The sequence below is a fragment of the Vanessa atalanta genome, chromosome Z (assembly GCF_905147765.1).
Source record: "Vanessa atalanta chromosome Z, ilVanAtal1.2, whole genome shotgun sequence".
NCBI lineage: Eukaryota > Metazoa > Arthropoda > Insecta > Lepidoptera > Nymphalidae > Vanessa > Vanessa atalanta.
In genome coordinates this window covers 1,875,902-1,894,419 of record NC_061902.1, presented here as the reverse complement: position 1 = coordinate 1,894,419, position 18,518 = coordinate 1,875,902, and the positions used below count along the sequence as shown (strand labels likewise).

The window sequence follows — 18,518 nt, the reverse complement described above, 5'->3', positions numbered from 1 at the left end:
TGGTTGTAGGCCTAATTTATCGGTATTATTTAATTTTACATAGAAATAAAATTTACCATGGTAAATATTAATTTGAAAAGGTGTTTAATATTTATAAATTGCAAAATAATTTCTTTCATTCGAATACATAATGTCACATAATTTAAGACATTTAATATATTTTTTGGTTTTCCATTGATACATTAACATTTAAATATAAGGCTTATTGATTTTGTCTAATACCAACCACTAATGGTCGTGATGGGTTTACAACTAAAGCATATAATTACAAACATAATTTTAATAATTAAAGTACGTAATTTATTGTACTTACTTAAACAAATTAAATAATGCAGTTTACTTTACTTGGTAGTAAGACTTTATACAAGCCTATCTGGGTAAGTACCACCCACTCATAAGATATTCTACTGCCAAACCGCAGTTCTCAGTATTGTTGTGTTTTGGTTTGAGGGGTAAGTGAGCCAGTGTAATTACAGGCACAAAGGACATAACATCTTAGTTCCCAAAGTTGGTGGCGCATTGGTGATGTTAGAAATGGTTCATATTTCTTACAGCGCTATTGTCTATGGGCAGCGGTGACCACTTACCACCAGGTGGATATCATAAAAAAAAATACAAAGTTTACCAGCTGTAAATTTGCAATTATACAACTGTTATATGTAATGTTATATGTGGTTGCAAAGTTTTAAGCAGTATTATCAATACTGCTTATAACTTTGCAACATATACTTCAAAGTTCACATTTTATCAAAATGTGAAATTTGAAGTATATGAAGTATAAGAAGTGTATTATATATTATACCAGATAATTTAAAAAAATGTAATGGATAAGATTTTTGGTGTCTGAGTGTATTTGGATATTTACGAAAACAAAACATTTTTCTTATTCCATATATAAATATTAGACTTTTTCCTAATAAGCTAACATAATTAATATAGCAAAATACAGTATACAAAAATAATAAAAAAATCTCTAACTACCAAAGACAAACTAGTGAGTCACTGACAAATGATCAAAGCATCAAATAAGAAATTTTATTTTATTTATCTGTATACTGTACTGGTTGCTCTCTCCGACGTTAAAATGTGGAATAAATTTAATAATTTCTTCTGTAATGTCCCGTTAAAAATATTGTTGTAAATGTAGTTTTATCATTTGTTATTGTGATCTTTTCGTGTATGCGAATGAAAAGTGATTAATTGTAAGGTAAACCTTTATTTACTGTATGTTTTCAGCATTTATAAATTGTTTTGAAAATTATTATTTTTTTTTTAATAATTATTCGTGGTATACTGTTTTAGATTGTTTATTTCGTTACGATCTATTTTCGAAAAAATATATGGCCATCTGTGAAGGTTTTCGAGGAGGCTGTATTTTTGTGTAGGCGGAAATTAATGATTTCGCAGTTAGTAATAATCCAATATCATTACCACAGTTAAAAACGGTGTTTTCGGTGTTTTAGTCGGAGTAGCTATGTTAGTATTTATCGGAAAATGTTTTCTCTTAGTTGCATGTCTTATGTGTCAGAGATGCACCAGTAATTTCTTTAAGTATGCAACAGAAGGCTTTCTCAACATCATACATTATCCTCAAATACATTAGAGTGAAAGTTTAATGAGCAGCTATGCATGCATCTAAACTAAACAGTATTAAAATATCTATTAATAATTATTCAGACATTTGTACAAATTATTGCTCATGTTATTATCATATGATGATAGTATAATTAATTCTTGTCCTTTGTAACTTTGTTGGAGTTACATTTCAGTAATGCTATATAAAACGAAATAAGTAGAATGGGATGCATAGCAAAGCAATGTATTAGTCAGTTTGTTTAAAATGTCACAGTCAAAGTAAGAAGTTTTAAGTCAAAACTATGGCAAATTAGTATTCCAAGTATACCATTTATATTTATAGCATATCATTGTATAAAAGTATAAATGTATGCTTTCTTGTTTGGTTGTCACATTTATAAGAATCTCTTTACAAAGATAACAATTTCTCGGATAAATGTAATGTCTGTTAGACATTTGGTATTAGTATTATCATTTATCTGATATCAATATTATTGACTTAGTTTTATTTATCGAATGTATTGTGTTGTAGTTACGTAATATATAAAATAATCGCATTTCTGTTTTTTTATCATCTGATTGTAAATGCATTTTTTGACTAACAATCAACTAACCTCAGATAAAATTATAAAAAATGGTGAGTTGCATGGTTGGCACTATAGTATTATACTATGGCATTTGCTGCAATCCGCCTTTGCCAATTATTAGTTACAATTAGATACCCACCTATTGTATGTTGATGGTACTATGCCAGAAATCGTCACACAAGTGCCAACAGCAACTAAATGCAGTTTCAAGTCAATAGGATGAATAGTGTTGGGATACAGAATATAAACAAAGATTTGTTCGTTCATTCATTCAAAAAGTGAAACATTACTAAATAAAAGTATTACTAATTAAAACCTTTTTTTATTACTTTTATTTTAATTGTTAGGAAATCTTTATTTTAAATTGCTGAGAGAAGTGTCTAATTATAATAATTAAATTTCCATTGTTGCTAGTATGGAACTACTACTTATGTAAAATTGGTTAATTGTTCATAAGAAAATACATTTCATGATCATTATCTTTATGGCAATATCAAGTGTAAATTACCACTTTTATTATATTTTGTCTGTGTTAAATACTTTTAATGGATTCGGAAATATTGCACTATACAAAAGGAGTTATAAGTTCAATTATGTTAATATTTGTTCATAATACAAACATCCTTTATTGTATATAAAGAGGGGGGGGTATTTCAGAACAAATCTAATAACAGACCTTTTTTTTAAGTTGTTGGAAAGTAATTAACTAATCATATATATCTTTATATATAATTAATACCTTTTTTTCTAGGTTGGCTTATATGTATTTTACTTTTCAATTTATTTTTTTGTTGTAGCCTAAGCAAAAGAGGAATAATGCCGTCGACACACTTGAATCTCCGCGAGGACGACGTAGTCCGTCTCGCACTGGAGTTCTTACATAACCGTGACCTCCACATCACACAGTTATCGTTGGAAAGGGAGACAGGTGTCATTAATGGGAATTATGCTGACGACGTGCTGTTCCTTCGCCAGCTTATTCTCGACGGCCAGTGGGATGATGTGTTAGAATTTATTCAACCGCTTAGCGCACTTAAAGCTTTTGAAGCGAATAAATTTAATTATGCTATACTTAGACATAAATATATAGAACTGTTATGCATCCGATCTGAAATAAAAGCATACAACAATGTTGAGAACATTGTTGATGAAGTCGTCAAAGTTCTTAGCGATCTAGAAAAAATTGCGCCTTCTAAAGAAGAATATTCGAACTTATGTTTACTTTTGACGCTACCTAGTATAACTGATCACGCACAATTCAAGAAATGGAACCCTAGTAATGCACGAGTGCAATGCTTTCGAGAGGTATATCCTCTAGTGGAACAATTTTTACCATGCGACAAGAAGTCTTCATCAAGCGGTTCACCAGCAAAATGTGCTAAAAACGATCGCTTGATGCAATTGCTGATTAAGGGAATTTTATATGAATCCTGTGTAAACTATTGTCAAGCGAAAGCAACTGGCTCGAAAGAGGCACAGTCGAATGAGGTGAACTTTTCCCGACTCCTAGATGGCTCCGGGTTTGACGAGTCGGATTTAAGTTTGCTTTCATGGCTGCAGTCTATTCCGGCGGAGACTTTCAGTGTACCGTTTGAACAGAGAATGTTGAACGTGGACGTTGAAAAATTAGAACGGCCATCGTTGCATACATCATGGACGGAACATATGCTAGTAACGCCTATTAAACCACGCACATTTCCGCACTTGGCAATGCCGTTTAGAAGACCGAGATCTGCGGCGGACGCTATGACGAGGTCACTCCGACCACTCCCAGACGGTGCTCCTCGACACCCAGCGGTAATGGCTCTATCCGCTATCGACTATGGACCGTCGTCATCATATTTCGCCGGCTTTCATCTCACTGGAATCAAAGGCAGTAAATTGATGAATACGTCTGTCGATAGATTGTTTGACAATAAAAACGGTGACAGTATTTACAATGGTTTAAATGAGTCGTTGAAACCAATTGATGAACAATTGAAACCGATTGGCGAGTACACAAAGGCGAGCGAGGCGAGTAGTATCGGTGCTTCGAATGCTACAACGCCGGAACATAGGGGACAGGATTATTCTGCTTCGACTTCGATATCGACAGCTCCGGTTTCTGCTGAACGTTCCTCCATAGCGGAGAGACTGCCTCAGCAGCTTGAGACCTTAACTCCTGGAGGAGACGGTGACTTTAGGAGGGAACTGTTGAAGGAGTACCAGATCCAAAAACAACGCGAATGTGATGATTACTTACGTAATCTCTGTTCGTCTGAACTTAGGCCACAGAAACCGTAAGTGTATAAATATTTTTCTAATTAATTTTTAGTATATTTTATATAAATTTCTAATACTTACTAGTACTTCAATTAACATCCTAAAATAATAGTATATTTTCAAATGTTTTCAGGATGGAGCAAATAGGTGATGCTGCATCGGCTTTTCCGTCGGCCGTCAAGTATACTCCTCCACCGAATGTAGAACACAACCAGAAAATACACGATCATTCCCAATACATGCGGTAAGGATGTTTTCCGTATAATGTTCATTGTTTCGATAAGTGTTTATTATTGGTTATTTTGTAACGTTCGGTATTAGGAAAAATATATATAAAATCTTTTTTAATTATCTTGCTTCATATAAAATATTAAAAATAATTGCAAATTGTTTTTATAATAAATTAGCAATATCCATGACGACTTCGTATGTCAAGAGTTAAAAAATATGTGTGTGTATCGACACGTTTATCAAATCTCCTAAACATATATAATGTTTATTCGGTTAGATGTAATTAAAGATTGATAGGGGATTTCCCTTATGGTTTTTTCCAAATTTAATGTGTGTGTAGTGTACATGTAATAGCTTAAATCGTGTGTTGATAAAATCAGTCACTCAAATTTTGCAATAAAGTTGTGTATAGAATATTATGTAATTTTTATTTTATTTCTCTTATTCCAGACAAAATGATATCAGCGAGTCCATCGAAATACCAGATTCAGCTAATGTAAGATTTTTTTTAATAAGTAATACACTCATATTTTACACATACACGCACAAAGTACACGATCCAATGAATGATATTTTTATTAGTAAAAAATATTTTATAAGAGAATCCTCAATCGTTCAACGGTATATAGTTAAAGTCATATATAAGTTGCATATATGATTCTGTCTCTTTAGGTGATTGTTATAATTACCCTCGTAGCCTATAATATCCTTTCTAGATTATGTTTTTCGGAAATATCTAGTAAAAAGAGTACTTGTATATTCATATTAAAGCAGCATCCTTTAGTCATGGCATCATTCCTCGTAAAAGGAAAGATTGTTTATCGACCAATCAGGAAACTTTCAGTATTCCATTGGTCGTTAATATTACAAATATTGGTTATGAACAGATTAAAAATGTTTACGAACGACCACAGATAACCGCAAATCACATTACAACGTATCAGAAAATTCGTTTTAAAACATTATCAAAGTGTGAATGCACTCGACTGTAACGCATTTTTACCGTGTCTCGGTCCACTGACCATGTTCTTCCGAATACTTATCGTTCAACGCGTAAGTGTATCAAGTTAATTCAATCTTTACGATATTTTGTCACACCATGTAATAATTAACCCACTTTGTAAAATACGAGAGTTTTAGTTGGAAATCGATTTGATTGCTCGACTTTTTTTTTTAGTTTGTGTATAAAAATATACAATAATTATTGTATTATATTTTGAATGTTTTATTCTAGATTTTGTGGTTTTTTTTTTTAAATTACTTGCTTGTGTGCGAATATTCTATTTTTGTTTTTATTTTTTGTGTCGGTTGTTGGAAGTATTTGATTACCTTTTTTGGGTATAATTCTATGTATGTTTAATATAATGATTAAAAAAAACATGGCTATGCATTTTGCAAAAAAAAACATAAACTAGTACCGTAATTACCGCATGATTTAGTCACAACTGCAATTTGTCTATTAATTTTAGATAATGTTTTTCTTTTTTTTTGGTTTATAAAAAGGTTGTTTATGTTATCAAATTAAAATGCATTGCGAATGTTTTGTTTAAAAAAATATTTTATTCACTTGATATGTTAGTATGAAAGACTATAGGGTTTTTAACTAAAAAAAAAAAATTAAAAGCTATTCAGCACATACAATGATTGATATGATCTATGCGAAAGTCAGTTTATTTGTAACGCTTTCACGTCCTGACTACTCAATTACTCATCAATAAATTTTGCACACTCGTTATTGGGGTACAGAAAATGATAATAGGGAATCTCACCTGCCCGCTCGTACTCGAGACATAACTTTTTTTAAATATATTATTGTTTCTTCACAGACGTTTTGTCCTTTTCATTGTTATATCATATTATTTATAATTTGAATTATGTTATTTTAATGTTCCTGCATTTTATTGCTACAAGATAAACAAACAAGATACTTATACTATACAGGGTGTTTTTTTATTTTTATTTGGGAGTGGATGAATCCGGACTAAAACGAATAGCAAGAAATACTAGTCTAGTCTCAAACTCGAGTCTCATGACAATTAAAATTACTATTTTTTACTATTCCGTAGATGGCCTTTCGGATTTTTATATAAACTTATTATTTGATTACGTTTAATTAGGACTAAGAATGCGAATACTCATCTTGCGCGTTTATAAATTACGAGGGAGTAAATTGTCTATGATCAAAAATAGTTATACCGATGTTATTCAATTAATGTTTTATTGATTTTGATAGTCGATTATCATGACATTTTTCTTGGCGTGCCTTGCCATGTCTTAAATGTTCCATGTAGCTGATGGCTGACACTTATCACTAAAGTCAAGCGGTACCGTCTCCGTCTTTCGAGAAGTGAGTCGGCAAGGGGTGAAGTCCTGCTCCCGAGTCAAATTCTCGAAAAGCGATCGTATATAATATTTTAATTCTGGTTAAGTGGAAACGGTATTCCTTATAAAAGAACAGTGCAGAAAATGGGTATTAATTAAAAAAAAAAGATAGTTGATGATGATTTCACTATCACACTATCCTGATGAAAACCCGACAATTATGTTTTTTTTTTAAAATGTAATCTTAATAACAGATACAATAATACAATTTCTTTATATCAAAGAATATAACTTCGTATTGTCGCATGGTTTGACCAATGGCCTGCCATGACATACATATCGGTGGTGTGATTGGCTAAATGATGACAAGGATTATGTATGCTATATTGCGTTACAATATATATCAGGCGTTTATTAAAACTATACTTCAATAATATAGTAAAAGATATTAATTCTTGTTAGAATTCTTAGTAATTCTAGTTCGATTATTTTTGTTATTTTAATTCTAAATAAAAATATAATAATGTATTAATTTACGCCCAGCGAAATGGTTTAGTGTCACCGGATACATGCGAGTGTGATGCCTTTTATCTGCAAAGACGAATCACGCTGTAAACAAATTTCATAATTAATAAAAAAATGATTAAAGAAAAGATATGAAATAGTGATAATATTATTTAAAAAAGAAATGTACGTAAATAAATACAAACTATGCTAAATTAAATCTGCAAAGACGAATCACGCTGTAAACAAATTTCATAATGAATAAAAATATGATTAAAGAAAAGATATGAAATAGTGATAATATTATTTTTCATAATGAATAAAAATATGATTAAAGAAAAGATATGAAATAGTGATAATATTATTTAAAAAAGAAATGTACGTAAATAAATACAAACTATGCTAAATTAAACATAATATTACGCAGTAAATAAACATTAGTCTCAAAGACCTACCAATATAAATAGCAACGAATCTGGTAATATTAACTTGGTTGTGAACTGATTGTATGAGACTAACAGTCTTTTTAAGGGATCATGATTACCAACGTTACGTTAGACCTATAAATGTTAAGGATTCCCGAGGAAAGCTAGACATAGATCGGGGAACATTATTTTTTTATAATAAGAGAATATATATATTTTACGGTTTCCTTGACACAGATCATTCTTTTTCTCTTGCCTTATATCATTACATTATACTTATTAGTCCTTTTCATCTGAGCGTTATTTTAAGGAGAGCTATTTTTAAAGTTCCTATTTCACTCTAAATAAATACAGGTTTGGAAATGAACTGAGATCTCATGTTTGATCTGAACTTTAAATGAATATTGCTGGACGATAACTGAAAATGAAATCGTGATGATGATTCTGATGTAGTCCTGACCGATTTCGTCCACGCAGGACATTTTATAATACACAAGTGTGCGCGCAAACGTAGGTGCACTCTATTCCTTCGGTCTCATTATCCGATGTGACGGCAAATCCAATACGATCGAAAATAATTTAGACACCGGACCAGGGGCATTACGAGCTTTCTGAGGCACGGTTGTGTACACACCTCAACTTCCAACTCCCAGTGTCCGGGCTGTACTGAAAATTATTCGATAGAAAACACCAACAGGTTTAAACCCAGTACCTTGGAATCTGCGGTTATATATTTGTCACTAGACAAACGAAGTAGTTTAATGAAAGGAACTTAATCAATATAAAAATTGCTTTAGAAAAAAGTAAGATTTCTGACATTATCGTGTTTCGCTTCTCCCACTTGATGTATGTAAAATCTTTTGATGTTAATCTTAGCTGTGATTAATAATTATAAATACACAATTAGACGCGATACAAGACGATGATCACATTCGTTGTATGCAAATGTACGTGTATTCATTACATTTTAGATATTAGTCTCTGTATATGTCAAAGGCGTTGATCTTAGTCGACTTGATACCCAGTTATTGCGACTTATTGATTTATGTCCTCGTTTTATTATCTTTTTTTTAAATCGTTTATAACATCATCCCAAAAATATGGTTTGTGTAATGGTTAATCATAGTTATTTATAGCAAATCCTCGCACATAATTTTTCTAAACAAAATACTCTTTTCCTTTCTAATTTGTAGCTGGAACCACTTTTTCTATTCACCGCTAAGTCAGAGGGATGATATATATGGAAGGGGGATATATTAGGCCCCTGGCTGATTGCCAGGCTATCAAAATACAGCTATATAAAATCAGCGGTAAATGTTGACTGGGTGGTAGGGCTTTGTGCATGCTCACCTGAGTACGTACCACTCACTCATTAAATAATCTACCGCCTGGAATACTTAATATTTTTGTGTTCTAGTTTGAAGGGCTACAGAACATGTTAGCTCCTAAGGTTTTTGGCGCATTGCCGATGTAAGGAATGCTTAATATTTCTTACAGCGCCAATGTGTATGGATGGTGACCACGTACCGTCAGGTGGTCCGTCTACCTATATCAAAGAAATAAATCTTCGTCACTGTGGGACAGATTGGGATAGCTTGAACATACTTTTTTTGTATGGCATAGTTTGACGGACGAGCATATGGGCCAATAGACAAAGACGCTGTCCCACCAACCTTGGGAAGTAATATGTTATGTCCCTTATGTCTGGAGTTACAATGGTTCACTCACCCTTACATACTACCGTATGTTTGTTACACTGCCAACATTTATATGAAATGGACAACACAGGTAGCCTTGATAGTTTTGCCCGTCAGTCCTTAACATACACCTAATTATAAATACCGTCTTTATTTATTTCCGTTTGTTTGCGTGTCTTATTGAAAATCTATGTACGATAAAAAATATGACAATGGCTGAATATACACAATAGTTAGAACCAACTCGTTAGTTATTTAACCGCCAACTATTAAAATGAGTTATTAATTACAGACATAAAGTGTATAGTATCTTAGAACCCATGGTTATCGGCGCAGTAGCTTTGTAATGAATTGTTTGCACTTATTACGGTACCAATAAAAAATGGTTTTTTATATAAAATTAAATAATAACCTCGCTTTAAAAATAGCCCTATACTTAAACTTAAAACAAGATACGTTTTCAAAAAAAACGTCGACATAAAATGCTTTGTCGATGATATCTTACAAATTAAATCTTTTTATTCGGTTTTTAAAACGATAAGACAAATAGTCGATTTTTCAATCGGCAGGGAACTTTTTATTTATTAAGGTTTTGACAGTTTTAGTATAGAAATGCAAAAACGCCAAATTAAGTTAAATTAAATCCAGTGGGCCCTAAGTTAAATTTTAAACAAAACGAAGCGGAATGTGGATCTTAACGAGAAATACCGGAATGAAAATCGGTAGTCGGTTCTTTTTGACGAACTAAATTAATTTTCTTGATTTCATTTATCTAATAATCATCAAATAACGTGTGTAATATACTTAAGTTATTATTTTACTATGTTTATAATTTTAATTGGAGCCTAATGTCCTACCATGGCGTGGATATATTCCTATGGTTCTATGATGTTATTTTTTTATATTAACTATGAGGTAGTTCTATAAAACTACAGTTATTACAAAACAGGTTAACGTATTTTTAATATGCATTAGTTAATTTATTGCTTTAAATACAGATACTTTGTATTTAAATAATAGGAGCATATCTTCTAAATTTTATTAAAATATACGTTTCGAAATTCCTACATTTTAAAGAAGCACTTTTTGGACTGATTTCTAAGACGTTTATTTTAATATTCATTACGTCAGTTGATGAATTACTATTCGTCCTTCAGAATAGAAAATTGTATTTTCTTTTGTATCGACAATACGACATTGTGATGTGGATGTTGATATAAATGATGTATGGTTAAATATTTGTTGTGGACGTACATATTTAGAGCCATCAGTGTGTTGATTTAAATGTTCAAACAGAGATGTTTATTTGCGAAATAAATAAATTTAGTGAGACTTATATAAATGCTTAAAAAGTGTTATTACTTAGACGCTGCTGCGACTTCCGGTGTCCTAATACAACTATATAAATACTATTTGATCCAAAAAAGTAATTTAAATATAGAACCGCTACACATTACTGCTGATAAACAGATGTCAATCAGCGTTTCTGAAAAGCGATCAGTATAGTTTTATCAACTAATCGGCATTTACATACACGCATAAATAAATTAAAAAATATACTGACGCAATATTAATGGTCTCCTTAACCTATTTTTTATCTATGTATATTAAGTTTACACGCGACAATTTTAACAGTTTTACTATATAGATAACGATAGCAAAGTGAGAGGTAAGAATTATCCGACAAAATTACGAAATATGTACAATATGTTTGTATTTATAATGTTCGATACGATATTGTAACACAGGAAGTGGCCAATTAGAAGCGTGGCTTCGAATATAAGCATTCGATTCGATTGTAATTTTCGTCAAACTTTTATCACTTATAATTTTCATACATTTTTGCTATCTTCTATAAACGAATTCATTAATTGACATGTACCTGTGTTATTGTACAATTTGTAACTTGTATATAAACTTTAACTACATCTTGATGATACAAATAAACTTTCAATATGTATTCGATTCGAGCCGAGATGGCCCAGTGGTTAGAACGCGTGCATCTTAAACTATGATTTCGGGTTCAAACCCAGGCAAGCACCACTGAATTCAATCATGTGCTTAATTTGTGTTTATAATTCATCTCGTGCTCGGCGGAGAAGGAATCGTGAGGAAACCTAGATCTGTCTAATTTCAACTAAATTCTGCCACATGTGTATTCCACCAACAAGCATTGCAGCGTGGTGGAATATGCTCCAAACCTTCTCCTCAAAGGAAGAGGAGGCCTTAGCCCAGCAGTGGGAAATTTACAGGCCGGTAATGTAATGTAAATGTATTCAATTGGTATTAGATAGCTTTGATTGTAGACGTGAAATGTTTTAGACATGTACCTGTTTTTTTTATATATTCAAACACGATATCGGATCGTTTACGGTCCTTTCATTCTAATTCACTGCGTTCTCAGATAAAACGTTCGCTGTTATCGTCACGTTTGTATTATGAAAAGTAACATATGAAACAGTTTCAGGAGTACATGTACGTAGTTGTTCGTTATTATATAAAACACGGATTGTGTAAATAGACCATATATATATGTAAATATGTGTTACAAAAGTAGACAAAAATATGGGCATATTTTTTTTTGTAACTTTCACTCTGTTTCGTGTTTGTTTCGGTCTAAAACATATCTAGCCTTCAATTATCATAATTTAAATTGAAAAGTAAAGCAAACTTAAATAAAATTTGAATTGTAAGCATTTCTTTAACGCCTTCACGCGAATGCATCATATAGTCTCTGATTGGTATCAATGTCCTTACAATAAATTAAACAAGCTTGTTATATTAAAATTATCTTTTGATATATATATAAAGTAATTTGATTAATTTTATTTAAACGAAATGAATCACTATCAAGATCTTAAATGGTCTTCGAATAAATCAAAACGTGTTTACTAGTACGTTATAAAAACATTTTTTTATAAAACGATGCATCGTTAAATTGAACATGATTGTGAATAAATATGTCGTTTGCATAATTTTTTAAAACATCAATTATAAGGCAACACGAACAAGTAATTTCTCCTCACTTTCCTTACAGTCCGGATTTTAATAATTTAGTATATTTTTTTACGGATACTTTCTTTCAATGTTGCGCAATCTAAACTAGTATATAGTTGTATGTAATTATGTAATAAAGAATGTCAAAATATTTTATATACAAAGAGAATAATTTTGAAAACATATTATTTATTTATTTTTACAATATATTTTTCGGGCTTAATATTTTTATGTCATTCTCCGACTCATATGCAGAAGATCACGTTGTTACCAGTAGCGTCCACAAGCTCTAGTACTTTGCGGGTATAATATTTACGAAAACGGTAATTAATTTTGCTTTCTAATATCAATGTGTGTGATGTGGAAGAAATTTGCAATTTTTATGAGCTGCGAGACCTTTGATTGTTTTTATTTTAATAATGATATATAACATACCGAATACCAACATTAGAAATGGAAAATTTGGTTATGGGAACAAAAGCCTTATTATTATATATGTCTATCTGTCGCAAATGGTTAGTAAATTATTTTTATTTACATCGTGAGGAAGTCTGAAGTGATTATAGCTTATAGTTCTGCGTTACGTATTTCAAAAAACCTGCATCTGCATATAAAAGGTCTGAATATTCTTCTTAAACTCGAAAGCAGGCGTTCGCCAAACGAGTTATTTATGGGCTGATGAAAATAATACATTGTGCTTTATTTTATTTAGAATTCTGAATTGGTATTTAATAGTAGCGCGTGCCATTAATATATTAACAAGTATGATTATGTATACTTGGTCAATATTAGGGATCTTAGGCTCTTATTCCCTAAAATGAGTATTAGTTTAAAGTTCTTAATAAAATAATTCGTGTTCATAGCTAGCCTTATTTTGAACATATCATAAATTAAACAATCGAATAAAATTACACAACTGCCTTGAGATTCTGTAAGAATTATTTGTATCTCACTCGTAAATGTTGACAATCGATTTTGATACTTAAATTTAATAATTATTATGTTCAATGTCACATATAAAATTCTTACATTTCACGTTCGCTTCTTGAGTCGTGATTCTAGTTTCTTGTCACAGAATAGCCCTATGGTTTTGACTCTTGAAGTACTCGAGGAAGTATATGTGTTAGGATAGTTAACTTTTAATAATACGCTTGTTACTTTAAATTTGTTTAATAACAGTAGCTAAATTCTGTTGTTCAATTTAACGAGAATTCGCCTTTTAAGGAACCGTCAAATCACCAACCAGCTATTAACCACTTCATTTAATTGAGTTAATTACATTTCGACGCGAGAGCGAATTTACTATCATTTTGTCGATTTCACTAAACGAACTGCTCGCTCTGACGATACACATAATACGTTATGTCTATATTTGAATTGGAAATCATCGGGTGTGGGTTTCTGTTATTAACGAATACATAATTTTATATATCGTATCTCTTTAATGACATTGTGGTAACGAAATAAATGTCGTCGCCGTTTTCCTAGCTTCGTTCGACACGGACGACCTTCGATCAAACTTGGACTAACGCCTACGTTCGACGGTCCACAATTATTATTTATATACTTGCCGCTCTACTTGAGTATTATTTACCTCCTTGTCACCGTATTTACATACATCTACGGTGTAATTGTAGGACACGTTGATAATAATTGGTATTGCTGCGCGCGCGCATGCCGCCGTGAGTCATCGTCGAGCGTTTTGCGCACAATGCCGTCCGAACAGTCCAGTCGCGTCGCGGCATACTTAGAGGACATACATATTACTTAAGTCACGCTTTTGCACTAACGAGAATCGGTGTTTGCGAAACATTGTCGATAGTTCGTTTGTGAATTAAAAAATATATTGTGGCGAGCTTTTGTGTGCTACCGAGAAAATGACAGCGGTGAAGAAGGCCTTGGCGATGCGGCAGTTGGATTCGATGTTCGGAACTATGACCTTAGAGGGAGAGGGCCGTCACTCCCCATTAGTCAGCTCTACCATCGAACACGATCCACATTGCGATGTCCATGGTCGTTGTAGTACACCTTACAGATCATCTTTATACTTGCACAGCAGGGAATCAACACCTGGTTATCACAGGGAATCTATTTCACCGACGAATGGACTCATCATAAGGTCTGTAAATTTATAATACAAGCGCAAAATTAAGTTTCGTATAAAACTTTAAAGTCTTAAACAATTCATTTAATGACAGGCGAAGGGGCTCGCTGGGTATACCGTCGTCGCCTGTGCGGGAAATCGAGCATCCCTCGACATTCCCGAGCATTCTGCGACGAGACCGATACAGTCCATCTCAGACGCCTCCCCGTAGAGATACGCCGAGTCCAACTCACAAATACAGCACAAAGAGACATTCGATGGGCTCATTTCCTAACCTGTCCCGTAGCAATGTAGTAAATTACAACAGACGGGACTCGCTCAACAGTACAGGAGTAAGAGAAATGAAGAGAGATTACGTCGGGTCAATGAATTCGTTGTCGAGGAAGAGTTCTATTGATACGAAGAAATCCTCCACGGATTCCTTGGATACTTGGCATACCAATTGGGATTACGATCGGCACAATTCCATATCATCGTTGGCGCATGACGACAGGCTCTCTTGCGGACACAATAAGGTAACTGTGTTGGACAGCGGCCCACTGTTTATCTGTCATTCGTAACAGAATCTCTTTCATGATCTCCTAATATGTGAATAATGATCGTACATTTGTTCGCGTATCGATGGTAGAATGCAATAAATAAACATACGTCGCATGAGGTCACGTTTATTTGAATGTTAGTATTATTTAGTCATATTTCACACTTTTTTTGCCTTTATGACAATAAACCGTTTAAATGACGGAGGTGCGTATTGAAGGTTTCTCAAATACATCGATGTTCGGTATTGTTGTTGGGTTCGCATACAATACAAGTTACAATTAAAGCAAGGCAACACGCTGTTTTATGGATAATTATTATACGCGATTAGATTTAAAACCGTTGTAATGATCTGAATTTTTTTTACCGTTATATAGTTAATGAGCGTTACGATTAAAACTTACGTATCAATGTTTTTGTTAAGAAGTTCTGTTTGCACGCGATACTATTATACGTAATTATTTCTTGTTATATTAATAGTAAGAACGGAAAATGTTGAGGATAACATTTCTAAATGATTAAAATTGAGAAAAAAATGTTGGTCTTCGATTTAAATTACATTCATTGTTTTAATAAATACTAAGTGTAACGAAATTTATTTAAAAGTATGCGTTCAGATGTACAATTTAAACAGTGTTCTCTACGGAGTTAATTAATTTATCGTTGAAAATAATACTACTACAATTATTTTATATAAATATTAGCTGATTATAGGAATTGACGCGCATTAAATGATACAGCACCTCTCGTTATTTTAGCATTAGCAGCCCGTAAATGTACCACTGCTGGGATAAAGGCCTCCTCTCCCTTTTAGGAGAAGGTTTTGAGCATATTCCACCACGCCGCTCCAATGCGGGTAGGTGGAATATACATTTCGTTGAAATTAGACACATGCACATTATAAACACAAATTAAGCACATGAAAATTCAGTGGTGCCTGCCTAGGCTTGAACCCGAAATCATCGGTTAAGATGCACGCGTTCTAGCCACTGGGCCTGTATATACTTCATATAATATTTCAATAAATGGGTTATAATTTATTAGTTTATATATAAAGGTATAATGTGGTTAGTCCTGAGATAAAAATCAAAACGGAATGTCTCGACTAGGCCACTCTACAAGGCACCGAGTCTTGACTCGACAACCATACATGGTTACGTCGCTAGCACGCTAAATCATGACAATATTTACATCTCACTGTTTCGTCATATAACATCGTACTCTTTAAAGAAAATAATTAAACGATCCCAAAAAAGGCAACTTAATATTTTTTTTTATACATGAATTTCATATGGATATACCGGTTTCGGTACTCTGTGTTTTCGGAGGTCGTATTTGAGTTTTAATAAAGTTTTAATCTGTAATTACACAAGGTTGAGTGTATTCGTCGTAAAGTTAACATATACTCATATAATTAAATATATTAAAATAATATTTCATTTTACAAAATAAATTTGAATATATGTTTATATAAGAACCTCATTTAATCATTTGATTTATATAAGAATGATTTCTGACACGTATTGTCGATGAAATGAACATTTAGAAATTGTATGACACAATCTTTAACCTACTTCAAAAACACTGCACAAGAGTATTAAGAATTCAAGTTGTTTTTTTTTTCTTAAAGAAAAAGATATTCGAGTTCCACCCTGTAAAGTAATAATAATATTAGCATCAGTTGTCGTCTCATTTGTTCTCGTTTCACTTGTTATAAAACGTCATCGGCTTTTCAGCGAATTCACGAATCAGTAGCGCCATACACATACAGTAAACGTATGCAAATAAGGGGTGAGGAAATAAAGTGAAATCCACGGAAATTACGTACCTATGTAATATGTATGTATGAAGTATGTGAGTTAAATTGAATCATGAAATTGGTTCAAGCGATTTATCGTAACATTGTATTTCATTTTGAATTACCGTATTGCTTCATTAAAACGAAAGCAAGGTAACGTACGAGGATTTTATTTTATTTAAAAAAAAAATTTGTTAAAGATTTTTTTTTAAATCGACACTAAAATTAGAAGAGATTCTCAATGTAAATGTTTTTATTTATACGTATATTTTGTATAGCTACGACATTTGTAGATGGATTTGTAAATTTAATTTTTTTGCTCATAAAAGGTTTATCCAATTTATATTTTGTAAATATATATATGATTGATATGTTGATGAGTTTCGGAGACAGACAGCGGAACTCTTCAATAAATGCCAGCAAATCAACCGCGATTGCTATAATGTTTGTAATAAGTATTGAAGTCGTTTTTATTATAAAGACGTTGGTTGAACGATTTTATTTTTAAATTATTCGCTCAAGCCAATTGAAATTCGTGAAGGGTAGTCGTTACGCTGGTTTATTATTTACATAAAGAAAAGTATTTTTAATAATCTATATGAATATGTATGCTTTAAAAATGTATGCGATCAATAGAGTAATTAGTTAATTATTTTTGACGTACATTTTTGGCGGCCACACTATACTATACCACATTGGGGTGTCGTTTACATTCTTTTTATTGGTAATACCCTATTTTCATGAAGTTCTAATATTTAATAAATATATGTATTTATTGATATCAATAATTTATCATTTGTTATAAAAAAATGGAAAAAAGTATAATATATTAAAATCTCCGAAAAATGCGTCTTGTGGATAAGTTTTGTGTATTTTGGTTTAGTATTAATTTTTAATATAGATTTCGATGTTTTGGTATTTTGCAAGTCTCCAAAACGTCATGAGTAAACACACAACACTGTATCAATTTTGTTAACAGCTAATACTCGTAGACATCACACAAGTTTTAAATTTTCCTTTGATAGAGACCCAGCTGCAGAATGAAAAGTTTTGTTAAGAGAAAACTACTATTATGTAATTTAAAACGATTATAAAAAAATGTTTATCGAGGTTAAACTTAACGCATATTAATAGAAGCATCGTGACGTAATAATTGAAGCGATAAACTAACCAAAGCACGTTAGTCACAAGTTTATATAACTCAAATTGATAAATATCAAACTGTACAAAAGTAAATTCAGCCATAATTACAGGCTCACAGGATTCAATTTTAGTTAATTAAGATAAAATAATAGAAATAAATCTTAAGTAACATAAAAAAAAGCACCTTAAGTTGAATTATTGTGAAATTTTATTAAATCGATTTTTATAGCTGCAATTCGATTGAAAAACTATTTCGAATAATCGACTCGTGTGAATGCGGTGTAAGTCAACGATTTGACCTGAGACTGACTCCACTTTAATCAATAGGATGTAATT

At 32.0% G+C, this 18,518-nt stretch overlaps 1 protein-coding gene across 4 annotated transcripts in view; it reads left to right on the top strand.

Moving 5' to 3' along the window:
- Positions 1-1,065: 1,065 nt before the first annotated feature.
- Positions 1,066-18,518, top strand: part of LOC125075769 (WD repeat-containing protein 47) — a 52,206-nt gene continuing 34,753 nt past the window's right edge. The window contains exons 1-5 of one of the 4 annotated variants that reach the window (XM_047687503.1): positions 1,066-1,207; positions 2,960-3,158; positions 3,309-4,441; positions 4,558-4,668; positions 5,106-5,151. In XM_047687503.1, the coding sequence (XP_047543459.1) occupies positions 2,979-3,158; positions 3,309-4,441; positions 4,558-4,668; positions 5,106-5,151 (1,470 nt within the window). In that variant the 5' untranslated portion in view covers positions 1,066-1,207; positions 2,960-2,978. Of the gene's footprint in view, positions 1,208-2,959; positions 4,442-4,557; positions 4,669-5,105; positions 5,152-14,327; positions 14,720-14,798; positions 15,220-18,518 lie in introns of those variants that run through there. The other 3 variants (XM_047687501.1, XM_047687502.1, XM_047687504.1) reach the window with 3 other exon arrangements.